This window comes from Oncorhynchus tshawytscha, linkage group LG30 (genome assembly GCF_018296145.1).
Source record: "Oncorhynchus tshawytscha isolate Ot180627B linkage group LG30, Otsh_v2.0, whole genome shotgun sequence".
Classification (NCBI taxonomy): Eukaryota; Metazoa; Chordata; class Actinopteri; order Salmoniformes; family Salmonidae; genus Oncorhynchus; species Oncorhynchus tshawytscha.
This window is the reverse complement of record NC_056458.1, coordinates 36749271-36771927: the sequence shown is the minus strand read 5'-3', so window position 1 is coordinate 36771927 and position 22657 is coordinate 36749271. Positions and strand designations below refer to the sequence as shown.

The 22657-nt window shown below is 43.9% G+C and overlaps 1 protein-coding gene across 18 annotated transcripts in view; it reads left to right on the top strand.

The window, feature by feature from the left end:
- LOC112228216 (disks large homolog 2) overlaps nt 1–22657 on the top strand; it is a 288349-nt gene that overhangs the window by 216619 nt on the left and 49073 nt on the right. For all 18 annotated transcript variants that reach the window (XR_006080421.1, XM_024393355.2, XM_024393358.2 and 15 more), the window contains 3 exons: nt 9504–9554; nt 11831–11955; nt 22391–22560. Coding sequence is in view for 17 of the 18 variants with exons in the window: in XM_024393355.2 (XP_024249123.1) it covers nt 9504–9554; nt 11831–11955; nt 22391–22560 (346 nt within the window). In the remaining variant the exon portion in view is untranslated. The remainder of the gene's footprint in view (nt 1–9503; nt 9555–11830; nt 11956–22390; nt 22561–22657) is intronic.

The following is a 22657-nucleotide window of genomic DNA, read 5'->3' as shown; positions in this document are numbered from 1 at the left end:
GTCATCAAAAGCACTCACAAACTTCTACAGATGCACAATCGAGAGCATCCTGGCGGGCTGTATCACCGCCTGGTATGGCAACTGCACCGCCCTCAACCGTAAGGCTCTCCAGAGGGTAGTGAGGTCTGCACAACGCATCACCGGGGGCAAACTACCTGCCCTCCAGGACACCTACACCACCCGATGCTACAGGAAGGCCATAAAGATCATCAAGGACATCAACCACCCGAGCCACTGCCTGTTCACCCCGCTGTCATCCAGAAGGCGAGGTCAGTACAGGTGCATCAAAGCTGGGACCGAGAGACTGAAAAACAGCTTCTATCTCAAGGCCATCAGACTGTTAAACAGCCACCACTAACATTGAGTGGCTACTGCCAACACACTGTCAATGACACTGACTCTACTCCAGCCACTTTAATCATGGGAATTGATGGGAAATGATGTAAATATATCACTAGCCACTTTAAACAATGCTACCTTATATAATGTTACTTACCCTACATTATTCATCTCATATGCATACGTAGATACTGTACTCTATATCATCGACTGCATCCTTATGTAATACATGTATCACTAGCCACTTTAACTATGCCACTTGGTTTACATACTTATCTCATATGTATATACTGTACTCGATATCATCTACTGTATCTTGCCTATGCTGCTCTTTACCATCACTCATTCATATATCCTTATGTACATATTCTTTATCCCCTTACACTGTGTATAAGACAGTAGTTTTTTTGGAATTGTTAGTTAGATTACTTGTTCGTTATTACTGCATTGTCGGAACTAGAAGCACAAGCATTTCGCTACACTCGCATTAACATCTGCTAACCATGTGTATGTGACAAATAAAATTTGATTTGATTTTGATTTGATAGAACAGAGGGCACGATCAAAGCGTATGATTGCTCAGAAACAGTGGTCCCATGTTGCTTGGTCTATCCTGAGCTTCATGGTCTGTTGTCCTATGTTTCATGGTCTGTTTTCTGGAATTCCTTGTTCTGTCATCCTGACTTTCATGGTCTGTTGTCCTGAGTTCCTTGGTCTGTGGTCCTGACTTTCGTGGTCTGTCGTCCTGAATTTCCTGGTCTATCGTCCTGACTTTCATGGTCTGTTGTCCTGAGTTGCATGGTCTGTTGTCCTGAGTTGCATGGTCTGTTGTCCTGAGTTCCTTGGTCTGTCATCTTGACTTTCATGGTCTGTCGTCCTAACTTTCATGGTCTGTTAACCGTAATTACTCAGTCTGTCGTCTTGACTTTCATGGTCTGTCGTCCTGACTTTCATGGTCTGTTGTCCGGAATTACTCAGTCTGTCGTCTTGACTTTCATGGTCTGTCGTCCTGACTTTCATGTTCTGTTGTCCTGAGTTCCTTGGTCTGTCGTCTTGACTTTCATGGTCTGTCGTCCTGACTTTCATGTTCTGTTGTCCTGAGTTCCTTGGTCTGTTGTCCTGACTTTCGTGGTCTGTTGTCCTGACTTTCGTGGTCTGTCGTCCTGAATTTCATATTCTGTTGTCTGGAATTCCTTGGTCTGTCATCCTGACTTTCATGGTCTGTCGTCCTGACTTTCATGGTCTGTCGTCCTGAATGTCATGGTCTGTCGTCCTGACTTTCATGGTCTGTCATCCTGACTTTTCATGGTCTGTCGTCCTAACTTTCATGGTCTGTTGTCCGGAATTACTCAGTCTGTCGTCTTGACTTTCATGGTCTGTCGTCCTGACTTTCATGTTCTGTTGTTCTGAGTTCCTTGGTCTGTTGTCCTGACTTTCGTGGTCTGTTGTCCTGACTTTCGTGGTCTGTCGTCCTGAATTTCATATTCTGTTGTCTGGAATTCCTTGGTCTGTCGTCCTGACTTTCATGGTCTGTCGTTCTGACTTTCACGGTCTGTTGTCCTGAGTTGCATGGTCTGTTGTCCTGAGTTCTTTGGTTTTGTCATCCTGACTTTCGTGGTCTGTCATCCTGAATTTCATGGTCTGTCGTCCTGACTTACATGGGCTGTAGTTCTGACTTTCATGGTCTGTCGTCCACGCTTTCATGGTCTGTCGTCTTGACTTTCATAGTCTGTTGTCCTGAATTCCTTGGTCTGTCGTCCTGACTTTCATGGTCTGTCGTCCTGACTTTCATGGTCTGTCGTCCTGACTTTCCTGGTCTGTTGTCCTGAGTTCCTTGGTCTCTTGTCCTGACTTTTGTGGTCTGTTGTCCTGACTTTCATGGTCTGTCGTACTGACTTTCATATTCTGTCGTCTGGAATTCCTTGGTCTGTCATCCTGACTTTCATGGTCTGTTGTCCTGACTTTCATGGTCTGTTGTCCTGAGTTGCATGGTCTGTTGTCTTGAGTTCATTGGTCTGCCGTCCTGACTTTCGTGGTCTGTCGTCCTGAATTTCATGGTCTCTCATCCTGAATTTTATGATATGTCGTCCTGAATTTCATGGTCTATGATCCTGACTTTCATAGTCTGTTGTCCTGACTTTCCTGATCTGTTGACCTCAGTTTCATGGCCTGTTGTCCTGACTTTCATGACCAGTTGTCCTCCGTTTCATGTTCTGTTGTCCTGTCTTTCATGGTCTGTCATCCTGACTCTCATGGTCTGTTGTCCTGACTTTCATGGCCAGTTGTCCTCAGTTTCATGGAATAGTGTCCTGACTTTCATGGCCAGTTGTTCTGAGTTTCATGGTCTGTTGTCCTGAGTTTCATGGTCTGTCGTCCTGAGTTTCATGGTCTGTTGTCCGGAATTACTCAGTTTGCCGTCTTGACTTTCATGGTCTGTCGTCCTGACTTTCATGGTCTGTTGTCCTGAGTTGCATGGTCTGTTGTCTTGAGTTCCTTTGTCTGTCGTCTTGACTTTCATGGTCTGTCGTCCTGACTTTCGTGGTCTGTCGTCCTGAATTTCCTGATCTGTCGTCCTGAATGTCATGGTCTGTCGTCTGGAATTCCTTGGTCTGTCATCCTGACTTTCATGGTCTGTTGTCCTGACTTTCATGGTCTGTTGTCCTGACTTTCATGGTCTGTTGTCCTGAGTTGCATGGTCTGTTGTCCTGAGTTCATTGGTCTGCCGTCCTGACTTTCGTGGTCTGCCGTCCTGACTTTCGTGGTCTGTCGTCCTGAATTTCATGGTCTCTCATCCTGAATTTTATGGTCTGTCGTCCTGAATTTCATGGTCTATGATCCTGACTTTCATAGTCTGTTGTCCTGACTCTCCTGATCTGTTGTCCTGAGTTTCAAGGCCTGTTGTCCTGACTTTCATGACCAGTTGTCCTCAGTTTCATGTTCTGTTGTCCTGACTTTCATGGTCTGTCATCCTGACTTTCATGGTCTGTCATCCTGACTTTCATGGCCTGGTGTCCTGACTTTCATGGTCTGTTGTCCTAACTTTCATGGCCAGTTGTCCTCAGTTTCATGGAATAGTGTCCTGACTTTCATGGCCAGTTGTTCTGAGTTTCATGGTCTGTTGTACTGAGTTTCATGGTCTGTCATCCTGAGTTTCATGGTCTGTTGTCCGGAATTACTCAGTTTGCCGTCTTGACTTTCCTGGTCCGTCGTCCTGACTTTCATGGTCTGTCGTCCTGACTTTCATGGTCTGTCGTCCTGACTTTCATGGTCTGTTGTCCTGAGTTGCATGGTCTGTTGTCTTGAGTTCCTTTGTCTGTCGTCTTGACTTTCATGGTCTGTCGTCCTGACTTTCGTGGTCTGTCGTCCTGAATTTCCTGGTCTGTCGTCCTGAATGTCATGGTCTGTCGTCTGGAATTCCTTGGTCTGTCATCCTGACTTTCATGGTCTGTTGTCCTGACTTTCATGGTCTGTTGTCCTGACTTTCATGGTCTGTTGTCCTGAGTTGCATGGTCTGTTGTCCTGAGTTCATTGGTCTGCCGTCCTGACTTTCGTGGTCTGCCGTCCTGACTTTCGTGGTCTGTCGTCCTGAATTTCATGGTCTCTCATCCTGAATTTTATGGTCTGTCGTCCTGAATTTCATGGTCTATGATCCTGACTTTCATAGTCTGTTGTCCTGACTCTCCTGATCTGTTGTCCTGAGTTTCAAGGCCTGTTGTCCTGACTTTCATGACCAGTTGTCCTCAGTTTCATGTTCTGTTGTCCTGACTTTCATGGTCTGTCATCCTGACTTTCATGGTCTGTCATCCTGACTTTCATGGCCTGGTGTCCTGACTTTCATGGTCTGTTGTCCTAACTTTCATGGCCAGTTGTCCTCAGTTTCATGGAATAGTGTCCTGACTTTCATGGCCAGTTGTTCTGAGTTTCATGGTCTGTTGTACTGAGTTTCATGGTCTGTCATCCTGAGTTTCATGGTCTGTTGTCCGGAATTACTCAGTTTGCCGTCTTGACTTTCCTGGTCCGTCGTCCTGACTTTCATGGTCTGTCGTCCTGACTTTCATGGTCTGTCGTCCTGACTTTCATGGTCTGTTGTCCTGAGTTGCATGGTCTGTTGTCTTGAGTTCCTTTGTCTGTCGTCTTGACTTTCATGGTCTGTCGTCCTGACTTTCGTGGTCTGTCGTCCTGAATTTCCTGGTCTGTCGTCCTGAATGTCATGGTCTGTCGTCTGGAATTCCTTGGTCTGTCATCCTGACTTTCATGGTCTGTTGTCCTGACTTTCATGGTCTGTTGTCCTGACTTTCATGGTCTGTTGTCCTGAGTTGCATGGTCTGTTGTCCTGAGTTCATTGGTCTGCCATCCTGACTTTCGTGGTCTGCCGTCCTGACTTTCGTGGTCTGTCGTCCTGAATTTCATGGTCTCTCATCCTGAATTTTATGGTCTGTCATCCTGAATTTCATGGTCTATGAAGCTGACTTTCATAGTCTGTTGTCCTGACTGTCCTGATCTGTTGTCCTGAGTTTCAAGGCCTGTTGTCCTGACTTTCATGACCAGTTGTCCTCAGTTTCATGTTCTGTTGTCCTGACTTTCATGGTCTGTCATCCTGACTTTCATGGTCTGTCATCCTGACTTTCATGGCCTGGTGTCCTGACCTTCATGGTCTGTTGTCCTAACTTTCATGGCCAGTTGTCCTCAGTTTCATGGAATAGTGTCCTGACTTTCATGGCCAGTTGTTCTGAGTTTCATGGTCTGTTGTCCTGAGTTTCATGGTCTGTCGTCCTGACTTTCATGGTCTATTGTCCTGAGTTGCATGGTCTGTTGTCCCGAGTTCCTTAGTCTGTCGTCTTGAAATTCATGGTCTGTCATCCTGAATGTCATGGTCTGTCGTCCTGAATTTCATGGTCTGTCATCCTTAATTTCATGGTCTGTCGTCCTGACTTTCATAGTGTGTTGTCCGGAATTTCTTGGCCAGTTGTCCTGAGTTTCATGGCTTTTTGTCCTGACTTTCATGGCCAGTTGTTCTGAGTTTCATGGTCTGTTGTCCTGAGTTTCCTGGTCTGTCGTCCTGAGTTTCATGGTCTGTCATCCTGACTTTCATGGTCTGTCGTCCTAACTTTCATGGTCTGTTAACCGGAATTACTCAGTCTGTCGTCTTGACTTTCATGGTCTGTCGTCTTGACTTTCATGGTCTGTTGTCCTGAGTTGCATGGTCTGTTGTCTTAAGTTCCTTAGTCTGTCGTCTTGAAATTCATGGTCTGTCGTCCTGAGTTTCATGGTCTGTCATCCTGACTTTCATGGTCTGTCATTCTGACTTTCATGGTCTATTGTCCGGAATTCCTTGGTCTGTCGTCCTGACTTTCATGGTCTGTTGTCCTGAGTTTCATGGTCAGTTGTCCTCAGTTTCATGGTCTGTTGTCCTGACTTGACAACAGTTTCATGTTCTGTTGTCCTGAGTTTCATGTTCTGTTGTCCTCAGTTTCATGTTCTGTTGTCCTCAGTTTCATGTTCTGTTGTCCTCAGTTTCATGTTCTGTTGTCCTGAGTTTCATGTTCTGTTGTCCTGAGTTTCATGTTCTTTTGTCCTCAGTTTCATGTTCTGCTGTCCTGAGTGTTGAAGAATCAGTTGGACCTTGTGTGTGCTTCATGCTTACCAGTATACGGTGTCCATATTAGGACAGCCTCAGTCTCAGCACAAGCCACAACTCAGACAAAGGTCTCATTACTAAAACAAAGACTGAACACCAGCTGGGAGAGCTAGCACAGTGTTTCTTGACTTATGAAGGTACTAGACTGTTGATACAGTGCCATGTTTTATACAATGTGTATGCATTTTTTGATTAAGTTATACTGTATCTCTCTACTCACAAGGGTTCTGCCCATATGACACATGAAATAATATGTGGGTGAACCTTTTGTCAGAAATGGCTTTGACAGACAAATTCATTTATCCTATTATTTGTTTGATATGTTTTTCGGAAAAGACCGCCCTCGATGTGACAGCCCTTGATGCAATTAAATTAATGAATTTGTGTTAGCAGCTTGTCTATGCGAATGTACGTGTGTAGGAATGTATGAAACTGCATGAATCCCTCTACTATGAAAGATTACATAAAAAAAAGATTTCAATAATATTATTTTTTTCACCTGAGGACTAAACCGAGTCGTGTGTTCCTCATCAATATGCAGTGATAGCTTTTTTTCAAACATTTCAGAAGAAAGTATGGGCACATCCTCAATTTGAACTGCATTCACACCAACCTTAACAATGGAAGTAGAGCAGGCTCTTATTTGTCTCGCCTCACATTTTCAATGAAAGTTAATCTAACAATTGCTTATAAAATTTGAATAAGTCTCATAACTCCTTTCGAAGTAAGAAAACAATTTGAATGAGGTTAACATTTTGTGAAACTATCCCCCTCTCCTCTCCTTCATCTGCACTGAGGTAAAATGACTAAAACAAAAGCGAGTTCTTGGTACATAACACCAGCATCCTCTCAATGCTCCTGTGTTTTCAGATCCGTGCAGATGAAGGAGAGAAGGCATTCCCTGTTGTCCTTTGTGTTAGCGGCATTAGGAAAATGAATTCTTTAAAGGTCAATCTGCAGTTCAAACAACGTCACGCCCTGGCCATAGAGAGGCTTTTTATTCTCTATTTTGGTTAGGCCAGGGTGTGACTAGGGTGGGCGTTCTATGTTCTTTTTTCTATGTTTTTGTTTTTGGCCGGGTATGGTTCTCAATCAGGGACAGCTGTCTGTCGTTGTCTCTGATTGAGAACCATACTTAGGCAGCCTGTTTTCCCACTATGGGTTGTGGGTATTTATTTTCTGTTTAGTGTTTTTGTTGCACCTTACAGAACTGTTCGTTTGTTGGTTTGTTGTTTTTGTTCAGTATTCATCTTTATTAAAATTATTATGAATACGTACCACGCTGCACTTTGGTCCTCTTCTTCTTCTCCCGATGACAATCGTTACAAACTATTATAGTTTACCAAAATGACTGTTTTGATAAACGGTAATTGAACTCCACAGGTATGCTGGCCCATGTTGAGTCAAATTTTTCCCACAGTTGTGTCAAGTTGGTTGGATGTCCTTTGGGTGATGGACCATGCTTGATACACAAGGGAAATGGTTGAGCGTGAAAATCTCTGCAGCGTTGCGGTTCTTAACACACTCAAACCGGTGCACCTGGCACCTACTACCATACCCTTTTCAGAAGCACTTCAATCTTTTGTCTTGCCCATTCCCCCTCTGAATGGTATACATACACCATCCATGTCTTAATTGTCTCAAAGCTTAAAAATCCTTCTTTAACCTGTCTCCTCCCCTTCATCTAACTGATTGAAGTGGATTTATCAAGTGAAATCAATAAGGGATAATAGCTTTCACCTGGATTCACCTGGTCAGTCTGTCATGGAAAGAGATGTTTTGTACACTTAGTGTATATAATTCATTTAAAAGTCCAAAAATGAATGTACAAATCCCAGATTGTCCCACACTGTGCCATCAACACCCGACACAGCAGGCCTCCACAATTAATATGAGGGAAAGAGGAGAGATCATAGAGGGTGACAGGACCAAATTGGAGTTAATTTAATTTATGCTGTGGCCTCTGTAGAAATGAGGCAATACATCATGTGGTTGTTTGAAGACTGTGGTTGTTCACTTCTAATTAAATTTCAAACCATAGAAGAACAGAATGGTACACAGTATAGCTGATGTTGTCCCTCATTGCTATTAGGATTAGGTGGTGAGCCTCATCAGGAAATGTGTGTGTGTGTGTGTGTGTGTGTGGTTGTGTGTGTGTGTGTGTGTTTGTTTGTGCGTGTTTGTGTGCACATGGTGTGTGTGTACAGTGACGCTCCAGTGTAATATTACCACCTTTCAGTCATAGCTGCCCTCACAGAGTAATGGCTTCAAGCTCTCAACTATAGAGACAATAATCCTATTTGACTATTACGCATAGGTTAAAGTTTCCATCACTGTGACGTATTTCTGTCATATAGAGTTCAGCATTTTGGGTGGTGTTAATGCGCTGCTGTAGTAACAGTCTCGGTTTGAACATCAACTTAGGTACATTGCAATTGACCTGATGGGACTTCGGTCTCAGTGGGTTTCTGATATTGGCACTGAATAAGGGCAGTGATGGAAGGAGGAGAGCTCTGGACCAATGCCCAAACCGCTTTGGAAAGTGAGCCTTGTTGAAACAGCAGGTAAATAGATATGGATTTTCAGGTCCCAGACTGCATCAGCTGCAGATGGGAGGCAATTAAATCCAAAGTAGTGCCACTGGATCGGAGTAGGGGGAGGGTTGATGTTGTTGTGGCTTGGACTTTGAGCAAATGCTTGGACTTCTGCTATTTTCTAAAACTAGAAGGGATTAGTTTGACCTCTGGTCTAGAAACCAATCAAACCAAGTCAAGTAGTATCATGTACTATCCGTGTCATCATGTCTTGTGTTATGGGTGTCATAATGCCTTGTGTTATGGGTGTCATAATGCCTTGTGTTATGGGTGTCATAATGCCTTGTGTTATGGGTGTCATAATGCCTTGTGTTATGGGTGTCATAATGCCTTGTGTTATGGGTGTCATAATGCCTTGTGTTATGGGTGTCATAATGCCTTGTGTTATGGGTGTCATAATGCCTTGTGTTATGGGTGTCATAATGCCTTGTGTTATGGGTGTCATAATGCCTTGTGTTATGGGTGTCATCATGTATTATGCTAATTGTTATACGTTGTTTTTATGTATTTATACTGCTGAAGAAAGCAAGTACCTTCAGGCTCAACCAAACACTTGAATAGTCCCTGCAAAAATGGCATCATGTCTTGTGTTATGGGTGTCATCGTGTCTTGTGTTATGGGTGTCATCGTGTCTTGTGTTATGGGTGTCATCGTGTCTTGTGTTATGGGTGTCATCGTGTCTTGTGTTATGGATGTCATCAAATAATCTGAGACGTAAAAACCAGCACACAGGAAGAATTGCTCCTCATAACCCTCATGCCCTATGTTTTCCGATGGACGTACGTTTTGTTATGGATGTTGAGAGAGATTAGAAAGGAATGGACGACACTAATAGAAGACTATTATGACTGTGCTTGCCCCTCTGTAAACTTACAGGAAACAAAGTTATGTACTGGGTATAATTAATCTAATCCACTATTGTTTTCCCACAGGTCAACGGGACAGAAATTGAATATGAGTTTGAAGAAATCACACTAGAGCGGGTGAGTTGATGCACACAGTCTGAAAGGACTCTATTTAAAAGAACCCAGCGAGGACTGCAGTCATTGAAATTGAATGAGGGATGCTCATCTCAGTCATTGAAATTGAATGAGGGATGCTCATCTCAGTCATTGAAATTGAATGAGGGATGCTCATCTCAGTCATTGAAATTGAGTGAGGGATGCTCATCTCAGTCATTGAAATTGAATGAGGGACACTCATCACAGTCATTGAAATGGAATGAGGGACGCTCATCTCAGTCATTGAAATTGAACAAGGTATACTCATCACAGTCATTGAAATTGAATGAGGGACACTCATCACAGTCATTGGAATTGAATGAGGGATGCTCATCTCAGTCATTGAAATTGAGTGAGGGATGCTCATCTCAGTCATTTAAATTTAACGAGGTATACTCATCACAGTCATTGAAATTGAACGAGGTATGCTCATCACAGTCATTGAAATTGAACAAGGTATACTCATCACAGTCATTGAAATTGAACAAGGTATACTCATCACAGTCATTGAAATTGAACAAGGTATGCTCATCACAGTCATTTCCCATAAAGGGCATCATAATCTAGCGTAGTCGTTAAATGCGACAGGCAGGATACGTTAATAGGCCAAGTTAAGAGGCAGCTGCTGCATATTGTACTGTAGGTAAACTATAGGTGAGTGTGTTTAAAGTCACTGTTAGTCACCAAACTACCTCTGCCACATATGTTTCAAAACGTCTTGACCCCACAGATAAACAAACAACAAAAAGAAGCTAACTGACACAATTTTGAAGCTGTTGGAGAAGCTAGATGAATTCTAAATCTGCCAAAGACACAGTAACCCCAGGCTCAAGAAAGGGTTTCCAGCTTCATGCACCAATTTAAAATTAAAATGGGAATGCCGTCATAATTTGTTATTCCGTTATCCAAACTAAAACAGGAACCTGTTTTACTTTCCACTGAAGCAAATTGATCTCAGCCAGACAAGCTCAATAACACAAACATCAAAGTCCTGTGGGTGTTTTGAGCAGGCCAGCCCTTAATTGGGACATAGCATTTGCATGAGAACAGCCAGGGAGAGCATCCTCAAGGCTCAATGGTGATAAGAGGATTAGCTTGGCTGTCAAAGACATTTTGACTACTGGAAAAGAATCCTCATGACCCTAAACAATGCATTACAATAGGGAAAGGTCAGATCAGTCAAAGGAAGGGAAAAGTCATCCAAAAGCGGAGCCTTGAGCCTTTGGTGCAAACTGCACAGCTCACCCTCAGGGGCAAAAGCAGACATAAACAGTGGCTTTGGGGCTAATGCTAATGCTATGTCTGTGCTATTCAGGCTTCACGCCACAGGACCCTGTATCTATGCTCTCCACTTCCATTGCCCTAGCTAGCCAATGGGCTGTGATTATGAGTGCACTTGAGTGAGCTAGCTATCATCACTTCCATCTCATCTCAGCCTGATTGAGTTCTGTTTGTATTTATGGAGAGGGAAGCTTCCCCTGAGGGAGATCAGTGGCCATTGTATTCACCATGCCCGCAGCTCAGCCTGCAGGGTCAGTGGATATTTAGTCAAGAGATGCCCCTACTCCCATCAGTTAGCAATTTAATCAAAGCGTCCACATTCATTTTGTAAGTGTCGAGGGGGATTTGGCTCAGAAAACCGATGGAGCTGGGTTGTTGGCATTCGAGAATTATGCATTTTCTGCCTCAGCCTCTGTATTGTGTTTACTTGTTATGAAGTCATACAAATCGAAAAGAAAAAGTGAATCCTGTGAACCCGAAAATTAAGTTAAAAAATGTTTGTCAATTTACTTTTTTCAAACTAAAAATGAAATATTGCCTTTTGTTATATGTTTATTTCACTTTCAAATGGTTTATTTAGGAATTATTATTTTTTGCTATAAAAGTATGTTTTCGGACATATTTCTAGTACTAGAAATTGTTTGTTCGTATTAGTTTTCAGTAAGTTGGGGGCGTGCATAATGCAAATTAGACAGAATGTGGAATTCTGGGAAAACATGCACCTACAAGAGAATGGCTAAATTGTCAAATGATTTTAAAGGTAGAGTCAGTGATGCACAATGTAAACAGCAGTGTCAGGCTGACTTCCTGATACACAAGCATGAGGCTAAACTTCTCTGCTGTTGCTGTTCACGTGGCAGCAGATTGAAGAATACCAGCAAAACAGAAATTGTATTTTTATGTTGTATGTAATTTAGGCTAGGATACAGTTTAAAGTACTGGTAGATGTTTTATTAATTGTTCTTCATGCTCTATAGGGGAACTCAGGGTTGGGTTTCAGCATCGCTGGAGGAACAGATAACCCCCATATCGGTGATGACCCAGGGATCTTCATCACCAAGATTATCCCTGGTGGCGCGGCAGCAGAGGATAGCCGGTTAAGGTGAGTGCTATGGATTGAGCCCTTTACAAATGAACACTCAAGATATTGAGATAGCAATTATACAAGAGCATTTTGCTGTCAGAATGAATTTGAACTTTTATTTTTATTTAACCTTTATTTAACTACGCAAGTCAGTTAAGAACAAATTCTTATTTTACAATGACGGCCTACCCTAGACGATGCTGGGCCAATTGTGCGCCACCCTTTGGGACCCCCGATCACGGCCAGTTGTGACACAGCCCGGGAACGAACCAGGGTCTGTAGTGACACCTCTAGCACCTAGATCCAGTGCCTTAGACCGCTTCGCAACTCGGGAGCCTATGGGTGGCTCGTGGACTCTCGCCCATCATTTGATCTAAGTGCCTTCAGAAAGTATTCATACCCCTTGATATATTCCACATTTTGTTGTGTTACAGCCTGAATTCAAAATTGATTAAATATATTTTTTTACCTCATAATGACAAAGTGAAAACATGTTTTTAGAAATTTTTGCAAATTTGATTAAAATGAAAAAGAAAAGAAATGAAAAAGAAATATCTCATTTACATAAGTATTCACACCCCTGAGTCAATGCATGTTAGAAACAGCCTTGGCAGCGATTACAGCTGTGAGTCTTCCTGGGTAAGTCTCTAACAGTTTTGACCATTATTATTTTCAAAATGTTCAAGCTCTTTCAAATTGATTGTTGGACATTGCTAGACAACCATTTTCAAGTCTTGCCATAGATTTTCAAGCAGATTAAATTCAAAACTGTAACTTGGCCATTCAGGAACGTTCACTGCCTTCTTGGTAAGCAACACCAGTGTAGATTTGACCTTGTGTTTTAGGTTATTGTCCTGCTGAATGGTGAATTCATCTCCCAGTGTCTGGTGGAAAGTAGACTGAACCAGGTTTTCATCTAGGATGTTGACTGTTCTTTGGTTTACTTTTTTATCTTAAAAAACTCCCCAGTCCTTAATGATTACAAGCATACTCATAACATGATACAGTCACCACTATGCTTGAAATTATGGAGTGTTAGTCAGTAATGTGTTGTATTGGATTTTCCCCAAACGTTACACATTGCATTCAGGACAAAAAGTTAATTGCTTTGCCACATTTTTTTGCAGTATTGCTTTAGTGCTTTGTTGCAGACAGGATGCATGTTTTTGAATTCTGTACAGGGTCCTTTTTTCCACTCTCACTCTGCCAGGTTAATATTGTGGAGTAACTACAATGTTGTTGTATCACAGCATTAAACTCTGTAACTCTTTTAAAGTCACCATTCGCCTCGTGGTGAAATCCCTGAGCGGTTTCCTTCCTCTCCGGCAACTGAGTTAGGAAGGACACCTGTATATTTGTAGTGACTGGGTATATTGATACACCATTAAAAGTGTAATTAATATCTTCATCATGCTCAAAGGGATATTCAATGTCTGCTTTTTTTACCCATCTACCAATACTAACTTTTCTTTGCGAGGCATTGGAAAACCTCCCTGGTCTTTGTTGTTGAATCTGTGTTTAAAGTTCGCTGTTCAACTGCGGGAACTTACAGATAATTGTATCATAAATCATGTTATTTACTCCTGAACTTATTTAAGCTTGCCATAACAAAGGGGTTGAATACTCAAATTGAATAAATTTGTAAACATTTTGAAAAACATTATTCCACTTTGACCTTATGAGGTATTGTGTGTAGGCCAGTGGCAAAATGTCTCAATTTAATCCATTTTAAATTCCGGCTGTAACACAAAAAACTGTGTAACAAGTCAAGGGGTGGGAATACTTTCTGAAGGCACTGTATACAGTTGAAGTCGGAAGTTAACATACACTTAGGTTGGAGTCATTTAAACTCGTTTTTCAACCACTCCAGAAATTTCTTGTTAACACACTATAGTTTTGGCAAGTCGGTTAGGACATCTACTTTGTTCATGACACAAGTAATTTTTCCAACAATTGTTTACAGACAGATTATTTCACTTATAATTCACTGTATCACAATTCCAGTGGGTCAGAAGTTTACATACACTAAGTTGACTGTGCCTTTAAACAACAGGAAAATTCCAGAAAATGATGTCATGGCTTTAGAAGCTTCTGATAGGCTAATTGACATCATTTGAGTCAATTGTAGGTTTACCTGTGGATGTATTTCAATGCCACCCTTCAAACTCAGTGCCTCTTTGCTTGACATCATGGGAAAATCAAAATAAATCAGCCAAGACCTCAGAAAATAAATCGTAGACCTCCATAAGTCTGGTTCATCCTTGGGAGCAATTTACAAATGCCTGAAGATACCACGTTCATCTGTACAAACAATAGTACGCAAGTATAAACACCATGGGACCACGCAGCCGTCATACCGCTCAGGAAGGAGACGCGTTCTGTCTCCTAGAGATGAACATACGTTGGTGCAAAAAGTGCAAATCAATCCCAGAACAACAGCAAAGGACCCTGTGAAGATGCTGGAGGAAACAGATACAAAAGTATCTGTATCCACAGTAAAACGAGTCCTATATTGACATAATCTGAAAGGCCACTCAGCAAGGAAGGAGCCACGGCTCCAAAACCGCCATAAAAAGCCAGACTACAACTGCACATGGGGACAAAGATCGTACATTTTGGAGAAATGTCCTCTGGTCTGATGAAACAAAAATAGAACTGTTTGGCCATAATGACCATTGTTATGTTTGGAGGAAAAAGGGGGAGGCTTGCAAGCCCACAAACACCATCCCAACCGTGAAGCACAGAGGTGGGAGCATCATGTTGTGGGGGTGCTTTGCTGCAGGAGGGACTGGTGCACTTCACGAAATAAATGGCGTCATGAGGAAGGGAAAATTATGTGGATATATTGTTAGCAACATCTCAAAACATTAGTCAGGAGGTTAAAGCTTGGTCACAAATGGGTCTTCCAAATGGACAATGACCCCAAGCATACTTCCAAAGTTGTGGCAAAATGGCTTAAGGACAACAAAGTCAAGGTATTGGAGTGGCCATCACAAAGCCATGACCTCAATCCTATAGAAAATATGTGGGCAGAACTGAAATGGGTTTGCGAGCAAGGAGGCCTACTAACCTGACTCAGTTACACCAGCTCTGTCAGGAGGAATGGGCCAAAATTCACCCAACGTATTGTGGGAAGCTTGTGGAAGGCTACCCAAAACGTTTGACCCAAGTTAAACAATTTAAAGGCAATGCTACCAAATACTAATTGAGTGTATGTAAACTTCTGACCCACTGGGAATGTGATGATAGAAATAAAAGCTGAAATAAATGATTCTCTCTATTATTCTGACATTTTACATTCTTAAAGTAAAGTGGTGATCCTAACTGACCGAAAACAGGGAATTTTTACGAGGATTAAATGTCAGGAATTGTGAAAATCTGAGTTTAAATGTGTTTGGCTAAGGTGTATGTAAACTTCTGACTTCAACTGTATATGCTATGTTTTGAAGGCTCTATCATGTAATGGATAGGCTGAAAGGGTTCATTTTCAGATTTTCCCCCAAATGTTATCTTACTTTTAGAGCTGTTCTTTGACCATTTGTTCCATAAATCTACCATTCACATTGTCTCTGTTCGTCATGTTAGTCATTTGGGTTAACGTTACCGCTTCATTGGATTGCATTTATTCCCGAAACACCCCAATATAAATCTCACATGTGGTACTATGGCAGACTATATGCTATAACAGTATTACTCCTTGTAGAAGTCATTTGAGCCTACTTGAATGCAGAGCCAAACGAAAGTCTTCTTTAAGAGGTGGTGGGTAAATAATCAGTTCTAGATTCGGTGTGAGTCAAGAGAGAAATGTCACTTAGAGAAGCAATTACATGCTCTCTCTGTTTTACCCTTGCCTGACTTTGGGGAGCTCTGCTCAGCTTTGGATAAATCACACTGGCGTGTCCAATGAATGTTTTGTTTTCTAAGATGTGCACAGAGACTAATGCATTAGTGGGAAAGGCCTACCGTCTCAAAGACACAATGGGTTTTGACACTGTTTAAGTATTATAGTCAAGGCACACTTCTCCTCTTGTGGTAATTTATTCACTGCACAGTCCGGGGAATGTAGCATAACATTACTTATTCTAAGCACATTGTTGCTCTTACGTTGTAGCTGAATGTAAATAGGAAATACTCAAAAGCTTTTCTCTGGGAGCACTCTACAAAACTTAAGACTTTTGGGATGCTTAGAGCACCACTTCGTTCGCAAGATAACAGAAACTAAAAGGGAAGTTCAGGATTTTAGAACTTGATGTTCGATGATTCCGCAACCTGAAAGTAGTCTATGGGCCAAGAGAAACTATCATCCATGCTTCCGTTTTCTTTAACCATGTAACGGTTTTCATATAGTGGTGATGAAGGAGAGTCGGACCAAACTGCAGCGTGTCGATTGCGATCCATGTTTAATATAACAAAGAAACACGAACTTACAAAAAACAATAAACGAAACCGAAACAGCCTATCTGGTGCAAACTAACAAAGAGTACACATAGGACACTAAGGACAATCACCCACGACAAACTCAAAGAATATGGCTGCCTAAATATGGTTCCCAATCAGAGACAACGATAAGCACCTGCCTCTGATTGAGAACCACTCCAGACAGCCATAGACCTTGCTAGACAACCCACTAAGCTACAATCCCAATACCACCACCAAAACCCCAAGACAAACACACCACAATTACAAAAACCCCATGCCACACCCTGGCCTGACCAAATACATAAAGATAAACACAAAATACTTTGACCAGGGCGTGACAGAACCCCCCTAAGGTGCGGACTCCCGAACGCACCTCAAAACAATAGGGAGGGTCCGGGTGGGCATCTGTCCATGGTGGCGGCTCCGGCGCGGGGACGTGGACCCCACTCCTTTAATGTCTTAGTCCCCTCTCCCTTCGTCCCTGGATAGTCCACCCTCGCCGCCGACCATGGCCTAGTAGTCCTCACCCAGAACCCCACTGGACTGAGGAGCAGATCGGGACTGAAGGACAGCTCGGGACTGAGGGGAAGCTCAGGAGTGAGAGGAAGCTCAGGAGTGAGAGGAAGCTCAGGAGTGAGAGGAAGCTCAGGAGTGAGAGGAAGCTCAGGAGTGAGAGGAAGCTCAGGAGTGAGAGGAAGCTCAGGAGTGAGAGGAAGCTCAGGAGTGAGAGGAAGCTCAGGCAGGTAGATAGATCTACCAGCTCCTGGCTGGCTGGTGGTTTCAGATCCTGGCTGACAGATCCTGGCTGACTGGCAGATCCTGGCTGACTGGCAGATCCTGGCTGACTGGCAGATCTGGAAGAGTCTGGTTGACTGGCAGATCTGGAAGAGTCTGGTTGACTGGCAGATCTGGAAGAGTCAGGTTGACTGGCAGATCTGGAAGAGTCAGGTTGACTGGCAGATCTGGAAGAGTCAGGTTGACTGGCAGATCTGGAAGAGTCAGGTTGACTGGCAGATCTGGAAGAGTCAGGTTGACTGGCAGATCTGGAAGAGTCTGGTTGACTGGCAGATCTGGAAGAGTCTGGTTGACTGGCAGATCTGGAAGAGTCTGGTTGACTGGCAGATCTGGAAGATCTGGAAGAGTCTGGTTGACTGGCAGATCTGGAAGAGTCTGGTTGACTGGCAGATCTGGAAGAGTCTGGTTGACTGGCAGATCTGGAAGAGTCTGGCTGACTGGCAGATCTGGAAGAGTCTGGCTGACTGGCAGATCTGGAAGAGTCTGGCTGACTGGCAGATCTGGAAGAGTCTGGCTGACTGGCAGATCTGGAAGAGTCTGGCTGACTGGCAGATCTGGAAGACTGGCGGCGCTGGGCAGACTGGCGGCGCCGGGCAGACTGGCGGCGCTGGGCAGACTGGCGGCGCTGGGCAGACTGGCGACGCTGGGCAGACTGACGACGCTGGGCAGACTGACGACGCTGGGCAGACTGGCGGCGCTGGGCCGACTGGCGGTGCTGGGCCGACTGGCGGTGCTGGGCCGACTGGCGGTGCTGGGCCGACTGGGGGCACTAGCTGCTCCATATAGGCTGACAGCTCTGGCGGCTTCTTACAGACTGACCGCTCTGGCGGCTCCGTGCTGACTGGCAGCTCCTTGCAGACTGGCAGCTCCTTACAGACTGACAGCTCCGTGCAGACTGACAGCTCCCTGCAGACTGGCAGCTCCATGCAGACTGGCAGCTCCATGCAGACTGGCCGCTCCATGCAGACTGGCCGCTCCATGCAGACTGGCCGCTCTATGCAGACTGGCAGCTCTATGCAGACTGACAGCTCTGGCTGCTTCATGCAGAATGACAGCTCTGGCTGCTCCATGTAGACTGGCTGCTTCATGCAGACTGGCAGCTCGGGCTGCTTCATGTAGACTGACAGCTCTGGCTGCTCCATGCGGACTGACAGCTCTGGCTGCTCCATGCGGACTGACTGCTTCATGCAGACTGGCAGCTCTGGCTGCTCCATGCAGACTGACAGCTCTGACTGCTCCATGTAGACTGACAGCTCTGGCTGCGCTGAACAGGCGGGAGACTCCTGCAGCGCTGTGTCGGAGGAAGGCTCTGGCTGCGCTGAACAGGCGGGAGACTTCGGCAGCGCTGGAGATGAGGAAAGCTCTAACAGCGCTAGATAGGCGGGAGACTCCGGCAGCGCAGGAGAGGAGAAAGGCTCCGACAGCGCTGGAGAGGCGAGGCGTACTGTAGGCCTGATGTGCGGTGCTGGTACTGGTGGTACTGGACCGAGGACACGCACAGGAAGCCTGGTGCGGGGAGCTGCTACCGGAGGGCTGGGGTGTGGAGGTGGTACTGGATAGACCGGACCGTGCAGGCGCACTGGAGCTCTTGAGCACCGAGCCTGCCCAACCTTACCTGGCTCGATGCCCACTCTAGCCCGGCCGATACGAGGAGCTGGAATATACCGAACCGGGCTGTGCACCCGCACTGGAGACACCGTGCGCTCCACAGCATAACACGGTGCCTGCCCGGTCTCTCCAGCCCCCAGTAAGCACAGGGAGTTTGCGCAGGTCTCCTACCTGGCATAGCCATACTCCCTGTGAGCCCCCAAGAAATTTTTGGGGCTGACTCTCGGGCTTCCATCCGCTCTGCCGTGCTAGCTCCTCATAATGCCGCCTCTCTGCTTTTGCTGCCTCCAGCTCGGCTTTGGGGCGACAATAATCTCCAGGCTCATTCCAGGGTCCTTTACCGTCCAATTCCTCCTCCCATGTCCATTTCTCCAGGTGGTGCAACCTCTCCCACTGTAGCTGCTGCTGCTCCTGCTGCTGCTGCCTCTGTTGCCTCTTCTCCTGTTGCTCCTTTGGGCGGCTACAGTCCCCTGGTTTAGCCCAGGGTCCTCTCCCGTCGAAGATCTCCTCCCATGACCAGAAATCCTTGTTGAGCATCTCCTTTTTCGGCTGCTCCTGCCTGTTGACACGCCGCTTGGTCCGTTGGTGGTGGGTGATTCTGTAACGGTTTTCATATAGTGGTGATGAAGGAGAGTCGGACCAAACTGCAGCGTGTCGATTGCGATCCATGTTTAATATAACAAAGAAACACGAACTTACAAAAAACAATAAACGAAACCGAAACAGCCTATCTGGTGCAAACTAACAAAGAGTACACATAGGACACTAAGGACAATCACCCACGACAAACTCAAAGAATATGGCTGCCTAAATATGGTTCCCAATCAGAGACAACGATAAGCACCTGCCTCTGATTGAGAACCACTCCAGACAGCCATAGACCTTGCTAGACAACCCACTAAGCTACAATCCCAATACCACCACCAAAACCCCAAGACAAACACACCACAATTACAACAACCCCATGCCACACCCTGGCCTGACCAAATACATAAAGATAAACACAAAATACTTTGACCAGGGCGTGACAAACCAGCCGCTACAAACTCCAGTTAACTTTAGCAACCTCTTAAACAATGCCACTTTAAATAATGCCACTTTAATAATGTTTATATTTCTTACATTACTCATATCACATGTATATACTGTATTTTATACCATTTACTGCACCTTGCCTATGCCCCTCGGCCATCGCCCATCCATATACTTACATATACATATTCTCATTCACCCCTTTAGATTTGTGTGTATTAGGTAGTTGTTGGGAATTGTTAGATTACTTGTTAGATATTACTGCACTGTTGGAACTAGAAGCACAAGCATTTCGCTACACTCAAATTAACATCTGCTAACCATGTGTATGTGACCAATAAAATTTGATTTGATGTAAGGGATTACAAAAAACCAGTAACTGTAATCCATTACCAGCAAAAATATTGTAATCAAATTACAGATACTTTTGAAAAACTAGATGATTACTTCAAGGATTACTTTGAAATTCAGAAAGGATGTTTGCAAAAAAAATATTTGACACTTCTCTGTTTTCTCAATGACATTCAAAGCAGCATGAAAAAAGGCGCAAGTTTATGTTTGCTTGCAACAGCTGCATAGTGCAAATCCCAGCCTATGGAATAAAAGTGTGGCTTTTATTGCCCAATCTACTTCATGGTGATAAAAAAAAATTCATAGGTTTAATGGACACATACTCAAACTCGCACACATTTGATAGACTTAAAGGGGCAATCTGTAGTTGCTATATCCATTTTTGGACTTATAAATTATATATACACTACCGTTCAAAAGTTTGGGGTCACTTAGAAATGTCCTTCTTTTTGAAAGAAAATTGTAAAAAATTGTCCATTAAAATAACATCAAATTGATCAGAAATACAGTGTAGACATTGTTAATGTTGTAAATGACTATTGTAGCTGGAAACAGCAGATTTTTTCATGGAATATCTACATAGGCGTACAGAGGCCCATTATCAGAAACCATCACTCCTGTGTTCCAATGGCACATTGTGTTAGCTAATCCAAGTTTATCATTTTAAAAGGCTAATTGATCATTTGAAAACCCCTATTTAATTATGTTAGCACAGCTGAAAAATGTTGTTCTGATTAAAGAAGCAATAAAACTGGCCTTCTTTAGACTAGTTGAGTATCTGGAGCATCAGCATTTGTGGGTTTGATTACAGGCTCAAAATGGCCAGAAACAAAAAACTTTCTTCTGAAACTCTTCAGTCTATTCTTCTTCTGAGAAATGAAGGCTATTCCATGCGAGAAATTGCCAAGAAACTGAAGATCTCGTACAACGCGGTGTACTACTCCCTTCACAGAACAGGGCAAACTGGCTCTAACCAGAATAGAAAGAGGAGTGGAAGGCCCCGGTGCACAACTGAGCAAGAGCACAAGTACATTAGAGTGTCTAGTTTGAGAAACTAACACCTCACAACTCCTCAACTGGCAGCTTCATTAAATAGTACCCGCAAAACACCAGTCTCAACGTCAACAGTGAAGAGAATCCAGGATTCTGACCTTCTAGGTAGAGTTCGTCTGTCCAGTGTCTGTGTTATTTTGCCCATGTTAATCTTTTCTTTTTATTAGCCAGTCTGAGATATGGCATTTTCTTTACAACTCTGTTTTCTTTACAACTCCTCTATTGGAGGGATACGACACAATTCTTCCACGATAAATTCCATAATTTGGTGTTTTGTTGATGGTGGTGGAAATCGCTGTCTCAGGCGCCGCTCCAGAATCTCCCATCAATGTTAATTTGGGTTGAGATCTGGTGACTGAGACGGCCATGGCATATGGTTTATGTCATTTTCATGCTCATCAAACCATTCAGTGACCACTCGTGCCCTGTGGAAGATTCACCATAGGTTGGAGGTGATCCCTCAGAATGACATTTATTGAATGACAACCCTCAGAATTACATTTATTGTGCATTTATTGGTGTTCACCTTGTCTTCTAAGGGGTTGAGTAGAACTTGACCATGCCAGGAAAATGCACCCCACACCATAACAGAGCTGCCAGAACTCTCATTTACTTAAGTGCTTCCTTTATTTTGTCAGTTACCTGTAGTTTTAGTAAGCAGTAGGAAAGATATGTTTTGGACACGGCCAATTATATTTTTTAGTTCAGAATGAAATACCTTTTTATGAAGCATATGGTGCAAACATTTTTCTTTGCTGGGGTGTGTGCTAATGAATACACCCCAACTGTTCAGTAGTTGAACAGCTGTATAATAATCAGACATTCAACTTTGGGCATTGTACTGGAAATGCATATAGTGTACTTTCTGCAAACTAACAAAACTCACTGCTGACCAAGGCTTCATGCTGAGGATAAAAACACAGCTATTATACATGTGTAAATAGGCAGAATCTCTCGCTCTGCTTGAGTGTGTGTGTGTGTGTGCATAAGATCCCAGCTGGTCCCTTACAATGCGCCTCAGGAGAGTTCTGGCCTTAAACACGGGGACATGGATATTTGTGGCCTCTCTTCCCTGGGTCAAAGGCTAACACTGCAGCAGGGGCCCCCTGCCACATACGCTCACACACGCACGCTCACACACAAATACTGTTTCCCAGGTTTCCACTCATGTTCCCATCCTCTTCCTTCCTTGCAGAGTGAATGACTGCATCCTGCGGGTGAATGATGCCGACGTGTCTGAGGTGTCCCACAGTAAGGCAGTGGAGGCCCTGAAGGTGGCTGGCTCTATCGTCAGACTGTACGTTCGCCGGAGGAGACCCATGCTGGAAACTGTCATTGAAATCAAACTCATCAAAGGACCAAAAGGTTACTAAACTCCCTTTCCTTTGTTTGTCTATCTATAACCAAGCACATCCAATATTCTTTGTTTTGTTCAGTATTTTATCATTGGGGGTTTTGTACC